The sequence below is a fragment of the Lepisosteus platostomus genome, chromosome 9 (genome assembly GCF_059453375.1).
Source record: "Lepisosteus platostomus isolate fLepPlt1 chromosome 9, fLepPlt1.hap1, whole genome shotgun sequence".
In the NCBI taxonomy this organism is placed as follows: Eukaryota; Metazoa; Chordata; class Actinopteri; order Semionotiformes; family Lepisosteidae; genus Lepisosteus; species Lepisosteus platostomus.
In genome coordinates this window covers 17,152,715-17,169,913 of record NC_142619.1, presented here as the reverse complement: position 1 = coordinate 17,169,913, position 17,199 = coordinate 17,152,715, and the positions used below count along the sequence as shown (strand labels likewise).

Sequence of the window (17,199 nt, the reverse complement as noted above, 5' to 3'; positions counted from 1 at the left end):
CTGCCGACCAACCATAATAATGCCCACTTTGATTGTTCATATAATTTGCTACATGAAAATATATTTTAGGTTTTCATTGTTAGAGCTATAAAAGCAAAGCGTTTCTGGACTTTTCATGAAAATGAAGGCTAATTAACGCGTTTTTAGCAAAGAAGTCCCTTGTTAAAGTGAAAATGAGAACTAGACAACATGTTATTTTTAACTGTTCCTTATTTTCACATACTCAAGCTGTTCGGTGATATGAGACAGGGGAAATGATGTTACTTAAAATGATCATCATAGATGAAACTGTAATACTATTTTGTTCAGCTGTACTGTATACGACTATGAATGTACTGTATGAATATTTTAATCAACATTCAGACCTACATATCTAATCTCTGAAGCAAATGTTGCGTTGGCAATAATCTTATTTCGTAATACACCGCATTGATATTTCAGAATATTCAGTATTGTACGCTATTGACCTGTGTCATACTTCGGAGAATAAAATACGGCGTTAAGTAGAAAACAACATTAAGTAGAAAACAACATGTTTTGCCATTACCACGTATTAATTCCTTTATGTGAAATGAGAGTTTTGTGCAGGAACGCTAAGGGAAAAGGGCGAATAATGCACGGAACATACAGTAGAAACGCACCCAGCAGGTTGCTGCGTACCCGAAGGGCACGGCTTCCTTTATTTGTCAGAAGGGGCTCGATCTGTCAGAGCTTAAGATCCACTGGTAACGCGTAGAAATGAGGAAGGCTGGGAATTCTATTGGCTCATATAACTCTACAAAAATGAGTTCGACTTCTATATTCAACAATGCAAAGATCTGCTGGGAAGGTGGAACAACAGCAGGAATGTGGGAGGCAGCAATTAAAGAGAGGCATTCCTAAACGGCAAGGGCGACAGAAGGATTATTTGACCATGACTAGATGCTTGACTTCGCAAGTTTCAATCCTGACTCAGAGGGAAGTTCGGCTTTCGATACCAAGCAGGTGCCTAAAGAGTCGAAATCAATAAGAAAAACGGCAAATAAAAGATCACGAAGAGCTTGGCTCACTGCGATGGCAGAAACGAGTCACTCATACAGAACTAGGCTACTGTACATCAAAGGGATCATTGAAGGAGATGATCTTTACTAGTTCACTCTTGCAATGTCTGCAAGGTTTAACATTATCAACAGACTTTTAAAAAGCAACAGATGTATTGCGATTTTATAAATGGGACAGAGATGACTAAAATCTGACCTAGTAAAAGACAATCGTTTTGCAGTGAGAAAATTGCATAAAAGTAAGAATTTTTGCATAACCTCAATGAGTTTTCACGAAGAGCCTGTTTTAGACAAATTGGAAGATGTTACGAGATATTAATTGCTCTTGTTTATTTTAAAGACACTTTAATTTGTGTGCAAGTTTTTTTTTCTTTGTTCATCAAGATATACTGTAGTGCATGAGGAAAAGGGAGTGTTTTTGACCCTGTCTAAAATCACTGTCAAGTGATGCGAGTTATCCCAAATCCACACACAGGAAACAACACCGTTGACAACTTTGCACTATGGATTCAAAGATCTTTTTGACTTGGAAAAGAGGTTTCTCTTGTTCGGGGACTTAAGTTTATTTTTGCTGTTTATTTCTTTTACTATTGAACAATTTCTCACTAGTTTTTTTCAAAGCTCATATATAAGTCAAAATAGTCAAAAAGCTAAAACAATAAAAATAAACCTGATTTTTTTACCCTCATTGAGTTAAAAAATCACTTTGGCTCTTATGGGAATGAAACACTCCTCCCGCTGCCTGCTCCTAAGGAGAAAAATGGCGGAGACCGAGAATCCAGAGGTAGGTAAGAGAAAAGCTTCGTCAAAATACTTCAGAAAATCTGACAAAACAGTGGTATGTTCTGCTATTATGCTTTTTTCTTAAATAGTCTAGAGGACTGGAAAACAAATAACATAAAACCCGCTAAATTCCGTAAACAATTATCTTATGTCTATTCAATGTCAGTTGTTGCGGTCATCTGTATAATTTAACAGTTAAAGGTAGGATGGAAAAGACTGCATTATGTTTATGGCATGAGAAATGACCTACACGTTTATCATGCTCCTGTTCTGAGACAAAATTAGAAACCATGGTGATTAAAAATTCATCAGCCATTCCAGACTGTAACGGATCATCGTGATTCTATGTAGCAAATGCAGTGGATAGACCTTAGGCGAAACCTTGACCTAGGTAACAGACCTGTGTCCTATATTCTTCCCTTTACGACTATGTGGAAGAGGCGTTTTTGATAAAATCATATTAAGATGCAGATTAAATAATAATATTAATTATGTTAAATTACACACGACGTACTGGTTGTGAGGGTGAGCTGTCCTTGGTGCTTCAAAAAGCTGCAGTTTTCTAAATCTCTGAAAACGAACGTTACACCGGGCTGAACTGAAAAATCCCGTTAAGGTATATCATTTTACTAAATAAAAAGGCTAAATACGGCCTTCTGATTTACACATCGCGTAGAAGGAGGAAACAATTATCATACAGTGCCTAGTTTCACCTGGAGCAGCTACCTTACTTTTTGTATTGTAAATCTGAGGAGTTGTGGGTTATCAGATCTGACTTGACTCAGTTGACTGTACATTTGAAGCACTGAGGCAGTAGCAGTTATTTTTAGCAATCCGTCAATAATATGATTAATGATATTCATTCTGAAGCAGTTGAAATAGATCAGTACTCTAAATGAAAGCATTGCTCTTAAAAACCTTTCCCTTGCTCTGTACAAACTATTAGGATTTTAACATCCATGTTTGACCCAAGAAACTATTAAGAATAGCTCTAAGCACACAATAAAAAACAAAGAAAAATTAAAAGTACTTATTTTTGGAATATTCATATTTGGCTGTGAAGCCTTCTTCATATTATTTTGGCTGTTAACATTGGAAGTATTGCTTTCGACTTGTCAATACAATATTTCACAATTTTCTGATAATAGCTTACAAGAAATAAATGCTTCCATTGGTAAAAAAAACTACCATTAAAAATGTTCAAAGCTCTTCTTTAATCAGTACTCAGAAAAAGAGCAGGATAAGTGTGTCTGTATTTCCTAGCCGAAACATAATGAGAAGTGCGAAGCTTATCAACAACTATTCCAGTTGTTTCAGTCCCTTACTTTTCCCCCAAATCTTCAAAGTGAAATCATTCTCATTAGCATAGGGTTTGTGAAAAAAAAGTGGATGAATATTAATTTAGGAATACATGAATGGAAACAAGTAATGAGCATCCTCCAAATCAACCTAAAGTGACAGTGGTGCCTTTTGAGTCTCAACAGTGAAACACTAATCAGAGATCATAAGTGGACAGTATTTGGAAGGGAACTTGACTTGCAAGTTCAGGAGGCAATTCTGATGTGGCACAAGGGATGTGGGAGAATGGAACAAGCTATCTAGTGATATTGTCAAAGCTGATACCCTGGCTTCTTTTAAGAAACTGGTGAACAAAGTCTTCAGATTAATTAGCTACTAACTAATTAGTAGCTGAAAGGCCCAGATACCTCCTCTCATTTACAATCCTTCTTATGTTCTAATACATGGAAAGATTGTGTGCAAAATTTCCCTTTGTTGGCAACATAATTGTGTAATAAAAATGACAGAAGATACTCACTGAAAAACGTGTCCCCCAGTTATAGAGCATGACTCTAGTCATAAATATAACATTATATCATTTATATATTCTTTTTTTGCATTCATGTACAGTAGGTAATATAAGTGGATGCACTGAAAATGACCGAATAAAATTCTTTAAAAAAATTAGAGCTTCTGTTATCAGTGGTCAAAAGTGACTTTAAATTCAGTCTTAATTTGATTTTCTTTCAACATGTCTCATCACTTCTGTTGTATATTATTATGTATCTCATAAATTATTGGTTTAATGTTAATTATAATATCAATTTACAGAAAATGAGACATTGATGGTAGCAAGTCCTTACAAAACTTTTTTTTTCTGTCAGGAAAGTGTCACATTTTCTTATATGGTTGTATGCTCATTTTTTCCAAATTTGGGGAATTATTTTTTTGCGTTTCAGAAATGTGAAGTGAGGAATACAATTATTGTAATAATAAAGTTCACATGTTTCTGGAATTTATTTTAAGTGCACATAAAATCATTATGCAATTTTATATTTATTTCTTGTAAAACCAAAGAATAATTCAATTAATTTCACAGCCTTTGCTTAGTAGATTCAATCTGCCTAGTAATGAAGATGCATCAAAAAACTTTTTAAAAAAGATACAAAAGATATTTCAGCTATAGGGATAATGAAAAAAATCTAGCAATAAAAAAGTAAAAGAAAGTAAAAGTAGTTAGAATATGTTATCCTTTTTATTATCCAGGGAATAAAGAACTGGAGTCTCAGAGTAGCTGTCAGTGAATGAAGTGCTGAATTTCAGATTTCTCTCTATTGCTTATAACTTAAGATTTCATTTTACAGAGAGGAAACAGAAAAATAACACAGAACTTCTTGGTGATAGTTTATTAAAAAAGCAAGAAGCCAGTTTATTTTGAGGGCAACAATTGTTACTTAATATAAGAAAATAAAAGTATAAGAAAAATTATGTACACTTATTACTTACTGAACATGGTTTTGTATTAGCATCGATTTCCTAATTAACGCCTACTCAGGGTAGACACAAGGACATTATTTTTTTTCCAAATTTCTATATTCATATTTGGCAGAAAGGGGTGCTTGAGCTTACAGAGCTTTGAGAAAAGTGTAAATGTGTGTGAATAGTGTATTCTTTGGGTTCTTGTAGTCAACAAAGAAATGAAATAAAACTTGGCGTCATCTTTCAACTAGATTTTGGGCATATCTTTAAAAGGTTATAAATATGCTTTTTAACAGAAATATTTATACATAGTACTACTCCTGATTGTAAACTTCCCACAAATCATACAAACAAATGTGCTGTAACTTGTGTTGTGTTGTTGTAGCGCATCAGTGACTGAATCAGAAACGCATAACAATAAAGTGGCAAATTCTTTATGAAGTGACGAGACATAATTGTAACCACAGTGGTCCTTTATGACACAAGGTTTAAACTACAAATTTTAAAAGGCACGCTTTACTCCAAATAACCGTACAATAATAGTGCACTTTTCAGTTTCTTTTAATATTTGTCTTAATATACTGTATACAGTATATTAAATATAAGGCATTTTTTATTTATTTATTTATTTATTTATTTATTTATATTTGTTTACATCTCTTGGTTTCCTAGTGAAAAATAAAAACTTTGAAGTCTTAAATGTGTATTGTGTAGTTTAGGTGAAGCAGAAATTCAACAATATTCTGATAACATAATTAGCTTTGTGGTAAGACCTGGTGCAGGATCTGCTTATTGCCACAAAAATATGCATTTTATTTATGGAGAATCATATTTAAAAAGACTTAACATTATACTGTATAGATAACTGTTTTCTATTTAATTGCAGTGTTTCCTTAGGAAAATGGTAGAATCCTGGTCTGGTATTGTACTGGTGAGAAACAGTTTTTTGCTAAAGCCAGTGTCATATTTTAAATAATAGGAGGCAATTGTATGTGTTCGAGCTTGTCAAAAAGCTTAGTGAGTATAGAGCAGGGGAAAGTGGGTAATGCACTCCTCAACCATTGGCTTGCTTTGACAATATTTATTGCCTCCAACATTTTGAATGAAAACACACATATTCATTTTAAACACCTAAATGATATTATGATCACTTTAAGCTCTTTAAGTACATGTTAATAAAAAGGTATCACTATTGAAGGTCAACAAGTTGTGATGGAAGTAGTTCACACAATGTGTTAGGATTTCCAGCATAGACAGATCAGCAGTGTTTTCACTGGGCTGGAAAGACTGGGCACTGGGCAGAAATTGTGCTGGTCTTAAAATGTTTTCAGTTCTTCTCAGTGGTGCAGCTTACTACATAAGACAGAACCAAGGTGAAGAAAGAAACATCTTGATTACTAAAGGAGGACCACAATGATTTTTACTTTTTATTTTTGTATTTTACTGTTCTTCCAAAACACTTCCAAGAAATCCCCCAAAATTGCAGATTGTACACTTAATGTGCGGACACCATAGGAATGTACTGCAGAATGGAGGTGTAAGTGAAAAAGAAAGAGGAGTCAGGGCACTTGTACTAATGTGTAAAATTATCAGAGACAATCCTCGTTATAAATATGTGCTAGAGTGTGAATCCCACTGTCACTCCAAAATGAAGCAGAGACTTGTAAGTAATTCTGTTAGGTTATGACTGTAGAAAATACAACTACCACTGTTTTCTGGGACATTGTGAGTCCTCCCATCAAAAAATATTTAATTATAGGAACACAAACTACTGAGTCTGGAGGGAATATTGGAATAAATTTAATCTTGACGTATAAAGATAGACCAGGTGTTCCTCAAGTGGGTTCTAAGGAACAGGAGTATCAGGACTGAACCGGTCAGACAGTTGTCACAAAACGACAATGTAAAAATAAAATTTAAAGTCTGTCAGATTTAGGCAAACTACTGTACATCTTAATATTGTCCATGCTACAGAGAATATAAATCAAGTTGACTTCTCTTTCTATGCGGTTAGAAATTCAAGATTTTGAGACTTTAGGAATGTTTTTCCTTCGTTATACATATATCATTATTTCATACTTTGTATTAGAATTTGGCTTGAAACATTAAGAAACAGAGAAGCTCATCCAAATAATTATGCCAGCCTGACCTGTGGTGTCCAGTGGTCACACATTGATCATGGTTATGTCAGTGGTTTCCAGCAGGGTGTCCTAACAAGCGGTTTTACATCAAACGTCTCTAATTATTATTTTTTGCCTGCTGAGATGGAGCTACAGTATAGCTGTGATTATTGTTTTGGCTAGTTGAATGTATAATTGCATTTTTCGGTGCCAGACTGAATCAAAAGGCAGTAAAATGACTTTGTCTTGAAAAAGGTTGACAAGACAGTCTTTCATAAAAGGATTTCTGGATCTTTTTACTGCACAACATGTGTCAAAAACAAGTACAGTATAGGAATTGAAAAAGTTTTTTTTTTTCAGAAGGATCATAAGTATAACTAGTAGATATTTACAATGTTTTGGGTAAAAAGCAGCAGACACGCTCAAACCAAGGGCCAATTTTCCAAGACAATTAATCTACATGTATATTTTTTAACTGTGGAAGGAACCCCACAATAACTGAGGAGACCATACAGACTCCACACAGATAGCACCTTAGCTCTGGAATTGAACCCAGGGCCCCAGCAATGTGAGGTAACAATACTAACTACTGTGCCACCATGCCACTCAAACATTAGAACAGTTATTTATTTTTTATCAATACTGCTGCATTTTTGTCATTATTGTATTAATGAGTTATTGATTTAAATATAATTCTTCTACAAAATAAATACTTGGCAATGCCGTTCTTCTTGTTTGAAATTTTGGTCATTTATTTTGTATTTGATGTTCTATCCTGATGACCATAAATTATAAGTGCTAGTGCTTGTCCATTTCTTGTCCTATTTGAAAACCTTATTATTAATTCATTATTGGCCTGCCTTTCCAATTAAATATAGTTATTGAATTGGTTTAAACAAAATATCAATATGACAAAAATAATAGATTTATTACTAGTTTAATAATCTTTCTCTTTCTATCAGTATGCTCATAAGCAAGAACTCATCACTGGCTTCATAAACCAGCTGTGGACATTGTCACCTCAATGTCTTGGCTTCAGTCTTCATTTGCTTTTTAGAATCATGTTTAGATCTGCTTTTGATACATGTGCATCTTTTCCAGTAGTTTTGCTTTGTCTACTGCTGGTTGCATGTTCATTGCTATCACATAAACTAGCACTCCCTACCTCCTGGTAGTTTCACTACACAGTATCTATGTTGTCGACAAAGCCGTTAGATATTGGTATCTGCTGGTTCAGAACTGAGGGTGGGTGTTGGGTAGTGTCAGTTATACTGTATGTCATGTGCAAGAGAACAGAATGGACTTCATGTGATTCTTTTCTTACGTTTATAACAGCCATGCAGGAATATTTTTAATATTGTCATGCATTGTATTTATTGTGGACTCAATAATGTGACCCGTCACTGATCTATGTGGCTCATAAATAAAAAGTAAACACGATGAGGATTAAACATGCAAGAAAATAACAGGGAATCTTTAAAATTGCCTTTAAGGTTTGCAGTTTCATACTCATTTATTTATATTGAATTTATCGATTATTCACCATCACGAATAGAATAAACGATTTAGGTTTACAACTATATAAAAGCCTCTAGTATTATGCTGCTAATCTGTGTGATTTAGTGATGATAGAAGATACACAGTACGTTTGAGTTCAGTGAATGAGATAGGGAAAAAAGTACAATAGAATCAATTGTGGATTCTAAATGTTCCTCTTGGAGTGCATTTATTCTCATCTTTAAGTGTCCTATTCATATTTGGTGTGTTGTCAGTTTTCATTTACATACAGCATTATGCATGAATAAAAACAATAAAAAAATAACCATAAACTCAGGATCCGTTCTAAGTCTGAAGGAATCCATACCATGGCCCTGTGCACTGGTGACTACTGAATCTGATGTCGTGTCTCATAGAGTGGCTTGTAACTTGAACAGTGCAAAGAAATGTGACAAGTTCCAGTTTGGCTTAATTTTTATAATTAAAAGTGTTCCAGTGTGATAAGAGTACATTTATGCTTTATTCTGGTTTGTTGGTTGGTTGCATTATCTAGTATCATTGTATTATTTAGTGTTATCTGGTGGTTATCAGTATTATTTGTAATCTGATATTGAAGATTATAGATTAGTCAAGATAAATAAAATTAATACAATCATAAAAACTTGGCCACGGCATCTGTTTTTCAAAATGGCTGTTTTTGAAGATGAAAATACCAAAGACTAATTGATCTGGAAGGATGATTTAATCCACTGTACTTTTAAGTTAATGTACATCCGCTGTGAACTTACCATTGCTGCAGTTCTGGAGATTTTGGAGTGGCCTCTGGCTGGGAGGAATCCAGTTATCAGAGTCAACATGTAAAGACATAGACAATGGTAGGACTGTGATTATGTGCAGTATATTCAGGGATTAAGGTACAAACTTTAAAGCAGAATATTTAACATGCTGGGGTTAAAATCCCAGTGTAGGACAATAGTTCATTTTTATGGGATGATAAGCTTTTATGGAAGAGGTGGGACCTAGGTAATGGAACTGGGTACAGTACATCTACATTAAAGGGAAACCTATGGATTGGGCATGCACACCTGTGAAGAGTGAGAGTCTTAATGCCCACCGATTCAGAGTGTGAGCCAGGATCAGAGGACAGAGAGATTAGTAAAGAGGAAACAACTACAATTGTCCCTCAGCAGTGAAAAAATCAGGCACTCAAAAACAGATCTTGGGCCAGCAGATCCAGACTCAGTGTCTCTTTTCTTTTCACCATGGAATAACATTTCATGTTCCTTTGCTGCCTACACATGCTGATTCAGATACCTACCTGAACTATATCAATACTATACTGTACTGTATATTGTATATATAAATTAATTATATAAATGATTAATAATAAGTATTAAGTACTGTAATTATGAAATTAAAAGAGTCACAAAAACCTGGTTAATGGAAAATGATGTCGTATTTGTATCGTTTTTCTTAAAATTTAGTCCTCAAGGAAAGACAGGCGAAATGTATAGCTAAAATAGAATCCAAGACAATCGTCAAATTTCGAACATAAATTATTTGATACAGTACATTTTGAAATCCAGTTAGCAAATCACACTCTAAAAATGTATGACCTAAGTATTTTATTGGATAACTAATAAACTAATAAACTAACTAATAAAAATACAGGAAAGCAAAACACCCGAAGAAGCATGAAAAGTACACACTGTTGCACATTGTCCAAAAGTCATATTTTGCAATGGGGGCAAACGTTAGCACAAAAAAGTTGAATGTTAAATGCTTCCCCCAGTCAGCTCCACTCTTCTCCACTGTGCAAGTACAAATGAGTAAGACTGTCAAAACACTACCAACATATTCAATGTCATATCTCATAAGAAGTCTTCTACCAAGAATATACAATAAGGGTTAGTCAATAAATCAAAGAATAGCAATTGCAGTTGAAACTGAATGTGTTTTAGTATTGTATGGTCAATTGAAATCGATTTTTACAGTGCTAAGAAAACCCTCTAGGTTTACAGTGTTGTGGACACCCTTGGTTAGTCCTATACTCAGATATTTTACATTTAAAACATAATTCTAATTTAGGAAAGTCTTAAGGATGGCAGAATGGTGCAGTGACTAGCATTGGGGCCATAAGTTGAATTCCTTGGGTGCTATCTGCATGCGGTTTGTACTGTATGTACTCCACAGATTCAGATGGGTTTCCTCCCATAGTCCAAAGACATACTGGTAGGACAATTGGCTTCTTCTTGACTTCTGGGAAAATTGGCCCTGGTATCATTGTGTGCGTGTCTTAGTGGGTATGTGCCCCGTGATGGACTGGTATCCTGTATAGGACGTTTCCTGCCTTGTGTCTGTTGCTTTCTGGGATGGCCTCCCCCTATAACCTTGTTTTGGATAAACCAGGAAGAAAATGGAGGGATGAAATCATAATGAAAGTGTCAAGTAACAGAACAAGTATAATTTCAATGTGATTTACATCCAGACTTTGACTTGGCTCCTCTATATGTGAATTGTAATTCGCATATCTGTAATTATACTGGGGGTTTTATCAGGACTATTTAACATTGTATCTTTCTTTATTATGGTATCTTCTAGTGGTCTGAAAAGAATTGGAAAATTGTAATGTAAGTAATTTATTTCACCAACACAGATGAGATTCAAGGGTGGGATTTAAGGTTTTTTGCTAGATGACTCATTTTGGGAACATCATGGTAAGAATTGTAAATGCAGATTTTGTATCATTCACAGAGTGTTAGCATGGCAGAGTACTGATGTACTGTACATTTCCACTGGATCCAAACCATTCAGCTTAATTTCTGGAATCAATGATGTTTTTTTTTACCATTGTAGTTTTTGTTGTTCTGTTTATCAGAACAAAATACTGTATGTACATTATTAACAGAGTTAATATAAGAAAAGATCATGTTATTGGCCATATACAATTTCTTGCATTAGGAATTTGTCTTTTTACATACCCCAGCTTGCTCTCTATGAGACACACAGACAGGGAGAGAAGCTTGGGGTCAGAGCACAGGGTCAGCCATTTATATAGTGCCTCTGGAGCAGTTGGGGTTAAGGGCCTTGCTTAGGGGCTGAATGGAGTAGGCTAGTAGAATGGAGTATTCCACTGCTAGCCACAGGATTTGAACCGGCAACCTTCTAGCCACTGGCACATATCCTTAGCCACAGGGCCACTGGTCTGCCCCAAATATATGATTGTAGATGGCAAATTAAATGTTATAACAATCAAATTTCACTTGAAACAAAGCTACTGAGCACATATATGTTGAGTAAACCAGGGAGGACAGTGATGGAAGTGAGATGGCTAGAGATGGACTCAAACAAGGGAGATTCATGATATTTCTTCACGTAGTGTATTTTTGTCTTCATCCTGTCTATTTGTGTTTTTCAATAATCCAAATCCATATTAAGATCATTTTAGGAGGAACAAGCTATTTTTGATAACCAGACATGTATTCCTACACAAATTCTGGTAATGCAGTAAATGTTTTGTTTTGTATACATGGCCTCGTTGTTAAAACTTTCACAAAGAAAGAAAAAGGGAAAATGACGTATCATCTGTCTGTCTTTTCCTTGCTGAAATTATTACAAAAACAAGACAGCCCTCCCAAATCTGAAGTATTAAATCTGATTGTTCTTTTTTTTCCAATGTCCAGAAATCATTATCTGTCCTACACCTTCTGATACAGACGTATGAAGGCTATTTCACCTCCTTTCACAAAATAAATAAAGCAATTTTCTTTTGGATAGGCCAGATGCTACCTCATCAAAGATTGTTGAGTAAATCTCTTGTTGGATATCTCATGGATTATCATACCAGGGGTATATTCGAATCCCTCTGGTTTCACACTTATACAGACAAGACTTAAGATCATATTAACAGGATTGTTTTATTTAGAGGAAGCAATATATCTCATCTACAGTATTTTCATCTGCCCATTAACAGTCCCAGCAGCAACTGTCTGATTTGGCTAAGTGAAGTGTTCTTAAAAAGGGTTTCTCCTGCTCCTGAAATAATAGCAGTAACAATTTGAATAGATTTAGGGGATCTATTAATGTTTTTTTTGTCAATAGATTCGAATCTGACAGTATTTGTACAATTATACAGTCTGACAAATTTTCCTCTCTCAGTCAAGGAGTTTTAGTGGTTCACTTTTAGTGATCTTTTAAAACAGCTTCCCATACAGTAGATACAGGATACTGATCATTGTGTTTTCAAACAGGTCTTGTAAAATTATGAATGTAGATTGTTGTACGGAATCATTGGTCATATCCATGTTGGCCATAACTGTAAGCACTCCCTTAAGACGTAAGAGTTTACCAGCAGAGCTGAGCTGATATACAGTACATACTTTAGTGTATAGTTCAGACGAATGTACTGCAGAGAGGATAAATTAAAAAAGCTGATTCATCTTTTGGCCCTGCATATCTACACATAATGTGCATTAATCTGCAAAATACTAAAACAATAAATGCATGACAATCATAAGTTTCCATTGGTCTTATTTTTCCATTCTGTCATTTCTCATCCCAGTAGGGTGAACAATTGTGAAATTTTGTAAACACCTCAAGATTGATTTGTTCTGGAGAGAAGCCTTTCCAAGATTGCTTCTCCCTGAAGGAACCGAAGGTGATAATCACTGCTCTATTATCACATATTTCTCGACCATTTCTACACTGTCTGTCCCTCTTCAAATAAACCTCTAGCCTTTCAACAATGTTACGGTTTTCTTTCATTTCTTTGTATGGTGTAATGGTATTGTACTGTAGTCTGTTCTTCACAAGATTTTAATGCAACTGACAGTTTCAAAGCCCAAACCAAGAAAGCGATCAGAATTCAACCTGATTAGAAGAAATATATCTCATATAGTGTATCCCCCTGAGGGAATTGTAGTAGAAACAGGAGGAGGTGTATCTCTGTACTTTATGAGATGGCAGGGGAATTCAGGACCACCCCTTTGTTTCAGAGATGTGAAAAGGGTGTGCGAGGTACATGGAAAATGTAATCTAGTGCAGTAATTCCCAGCCCTGGTCCTGCATACCCTTTAATTTTTGTTCTGTGTTCATAATTGCAGGCTAATTGATTTTAATTCTTGATTTTAATTAATGATTTTAACTGCTCTTTGCATTTAAAAAGAGTGAGATTTAACGAGCTTTGTACTGGGTGTCAACCCTGTATCAATTTCTCTGTTTTCCAGCTCTTTTCATTCAGTAACAGCATACCGTTACTGTTACATACTGTATCCTCTTAATGTTCCCAACAAGGAATGAAAAATACCTGTTGCTTGTGAGGGGTCCAATACTTTGCCACCTAAAAAGTGTGAATTGCCCCAAGCAATGTCAGTGCTCGAGATCAGGAGCTGAAAGCATTCTGTCTTGTGACCTTTCAGCAGCAGATCAACAGCGCCCCGTCGCAGTCTGTCCAGCCTATGCCACTGCCCAAACCAGTACAGTCCATTCAGCATGTTTCCCACACGTCTGCCTTGCCCAGCTGCCCGGGGCGAGGGAAGATGGCCAAGTTCCTCAGCCCTGAGGAAATGACCTCCAGGGATTACTACTTCGACTCGTACGCTCACTTTGGCATTCATGAGGTAAGTCTTCTTTTGTGTTTTGCAGCTGAACCAAAATGAATGGTTGTATATGCTGAAACAAAACAGAATGTATACATTAATGATTATAAACCTCAACCACAGTGTGTAAATTGATATTTATACTGACACATACTTTGACTTTTCACCTTTGTGTAATGCTTTGAAGCAGAATTCAAAGAATATATTTCTGTCAAGGAAACTTTTACACACCACTGGACAAGGGTATAAAGTATTTAGACAATGCATTTACTGTACTTTTAAATCACTAGTAATGTACATAGCATGTGTGGTATACCTAGGGCTGAGGAGCACTGAAAAAACAGTAACACATGTACAGATGTAAAGTACAAAAAGTGTTCTGAACAAAACACAAGGGGTCAATGTATCATTTACTTGAATACTGAATATATTGCACAAGATACAAAGACATAAGATCCATCTAAAGTAATTAGGTACACCTTCAGGAAAAGTGTAAACCAAGAAGTAATACAGTATATGTATGAAATGTGCAAATCTGATTGCTACAAAAAGTTATTGTATCTTGTTTTCAAGGAACTCTTTATAAATATGAGCTAAGCAATTGCTTCAAATGATTAAATTAGTGGTTCAGATACATAACAGATTGTCATTGTTCCAGACACTTCCTCACCTTTCTAATGACATTCTTGTAGCAAATTAAGACACATTGATAAATGATGATCAGCAACAGCCACAAGTTCATAATTAATTGCCAAATACTGTGATGTTCTTAAAAAGTTGGTTTCAAATGTAACTAAAATGAGACATGGTTATTAAAAAGTTTCATGCAGTACATTAGCAAATACAAACTCAATGTGTTAATAAAAGTTGCCAATATTTACTTCGTGTCTATAATGAATGCCAAAGGTGTGACCTGTAACCTGCCAATGAACATGATGGCTGAGGTGCTTTTGACTGTGGTTTCTTTTTAAAAGGGGAATATTTTTACAACTCTAATTCTATGTAGTAGAAATAACTGAAACCTGTTTTAATTGCTAGATGCAGATTCAAAGAGCAGAGCCAATAGTTCTGCTGATTTTATGTGAATGGATTTGAATAATTAAATAAAGGTGTTTGTTTAAAATATATTAACAGCAGATTAGGTTAGATTAGGCTTGACTAAATTGTAATCTTTACAAGTCACATAATATGTGATAGAATTAATCTCATACAATAAACATATTTCTTTGTATTTATTATTTTCTGTGATCCCCATATCTGGCAAATATTTAGAAACAACTAACTGGTATAACTGTTGTTGTTTGGAGAGGTAAATGATCAAAAAATCATTTAATAATTCCTCAGATCTCTAAAGCTCCTGGAGGACTGTCTGTCCTCAATTTTAAATATTATTACTAGGCTTTTCACCTGAGGATATTTAAGACTTGGTTGATCTCTGAATCACTAACGTCATGGTGCCCAACAGCAAAACGTATTAATCCATTTGGACTTTTTGTTGTCTGGCTCTAAATGCAAGATTTTCTCCCTTTGAATGAGCAAAATTATTGCACACTCATTGAATATGTGAAGTATTAGAAACTTTTCTGTTGTTGCCCTGCATTTTTGCCAGCTTTTACCAGTTCGGAAAAATGTTCTTTTGATTATAAAATATTATTAATTAATATTAATATATTAGCTGAGCTCTTTTTGAGCTCTTTGCCTATTCTGGTTCATTAGATACTGTATGTTCATACTGGTGGTATGTAGTGACATTTGCAATGAAAAGAATGTGCATGTTCCAGGATCTAAGACAATCTTACTACTGTAGCTCCCTGATTTAGATTACATTCAGCTTCCACTTGACCCTTTACGCCTATGAAAAATAAGTTTAGAAAACCAGTTAAATCATTGTGAATTACTACTACGTAAAATGTACATACAGACAATTTCAGATGAAGTTTCCTCTTGATCCTTCTGTCGCAAATGCACTCTTGTTGTGACACCTACTGTACATGTCTTCAAGGAAAAGATAACCACACCACACATGGTATTTTTGTGTACCACTGCTGATGTCTTGGCATAGTTTCCTTGTATTATGCAAAGAACCATGAAATTAAACAGAGCTTCATGATTTCAACAGGAGATGTTAAAGGACGAAGTCCGTACACTCACGTACCGGAACTCCATGTACCACAACAAGCATGTCTTTAAGGACAAGATTGTTCTGGATGTGGGCAGTGGCACTGGGATTCTTTCCATGTTTGCAGCCAAGGCAGGTGCCAGGCATGTTTATGGGGTAAGTACTCTCATTGCTCTCAAGTGGCCAGCAAGCAGAATGCAGAATAGTAACCAAAGAGCCATCCATTTCACAAAAATATTAATTCACAATTCCAGTTTCAGTTCAGTATGATATGCTTGAAATTAGTTTTTATGAACAGATAATAGAGAGCAAAGTTGAGAAATCATAAAACTCACAATGAATTCATATCTTTGAATACAAAGATGCATATATATTTTCAATGTATATATTTCTCCTCATTTTGTCTCTATACTGTAGATAATAAATCTATTTAAGTGAGCAAAAGTAGCTGTTTTATCATACATATATACTGTATGTATTTTATATGCGAAGCTTACAAAAGTAATTTCCAGTTGTTTTATCCAGTATTTTAATTGCTCAAAACAACAGAATAGTAATGAATTAAAAGTGATTAAAGAGAAAAAATAAGTCCTTAGTTCAAAAGATTTATAGCAAATGATCTTAGCTTTATGAGATCAAAGAGGAAAGTAAAACAAGAGGCAACCAGATGTAAATCATTAATGTTTCAGAAACAAACTCTAACAAGAAGCTTGTACTGCATGACTTTCTACCTTCTTTTCTGTGAGGCATCTGCCAGGTGGTTAATGTACAGTACACTATCTCTGTAGTCTGTCCTCTATCTAGGACTGTAGTTACTCTACATGCTTGAAATCTTTTAGATGTGAAGAGCAGAAATAAGCAACCCTGGGCAAACGCTTGGTAGCTCAGACAGAAACATGCTGACGAGTGTATGTTACATTGTCATGCATTTTTGCTTTTGTGCTGTTTCTTAAAAAAACAATATACGGTACATCACTTTCCAGCATATACAGGTCTCTAGTTTGAATGTAAGCACAATGTTCATGCCTTTGCTCTCAAGAGTGTCTAGTCTGCTTGCACTCTGTACTGCAAATCAATTCCCAGTCAGGTCCTGGATGTCCTGCATGGGTTATTAGAAGAATCAGGAACTCTCTAGGCTGTGTTGATTCTGCCTCCCTAAGCTCTTTCAGAGCAAAAATAAAACCAAAAAAGCTATTTGTCTAACTCAGTCTATTCATGCTTGTTTATTGATCTCCATGGGATATATCATTATTCACGTATTCCTTTACTCACGAAAGTTGCTTTGT

General features: G+C 35.1%; 1 protein-coding gene across 8 annotated transcripts in view; it reads left to right on the top strand.

Annotated features, from left to right (window-relative positions):
• Positions 1 to 705: 705 nt before the first annotated feature.
• The window catches only part of LOC148654573 (protein arginine N-methyltransferase 8-B), a 62,043-nt gene continuing 45,549 nt past the window's right edge, over positions 706 to 17,199 (top strand). Inside the window, exons 1-4 of one of the 8 annotated variants that reach the window (XM_088646995.1) lie at positions 706 to 1,824; positions 5,467 to 5,511; positions 13,615 to 13,815; positions 15,914 to 16,069. In XM_088646995.1, the coding sequence (XP_088503121.1) occupies positions 1,756 to 1,824; positions 5,467 to 5,511; positions 13,615 to 13,815; positions 15,914 to 16,069 (471 nt within the window). In that variant the 5' untranslated portion in view covers positions 706 to 1,755. Of the gene's footprint in view, positions 1,829 to 5,466; positions 5,512 to 12,759; positions 12,855 to 13,614; positions 13,816 to 15,913; positions 16,070 to 17,199 lie in introns of those variants that run through there. The other 7 variants (XM_088646997.1, XM_088646996.1, XM_088646998.1 and 4 more) reach the window with 7 other exon arrangements.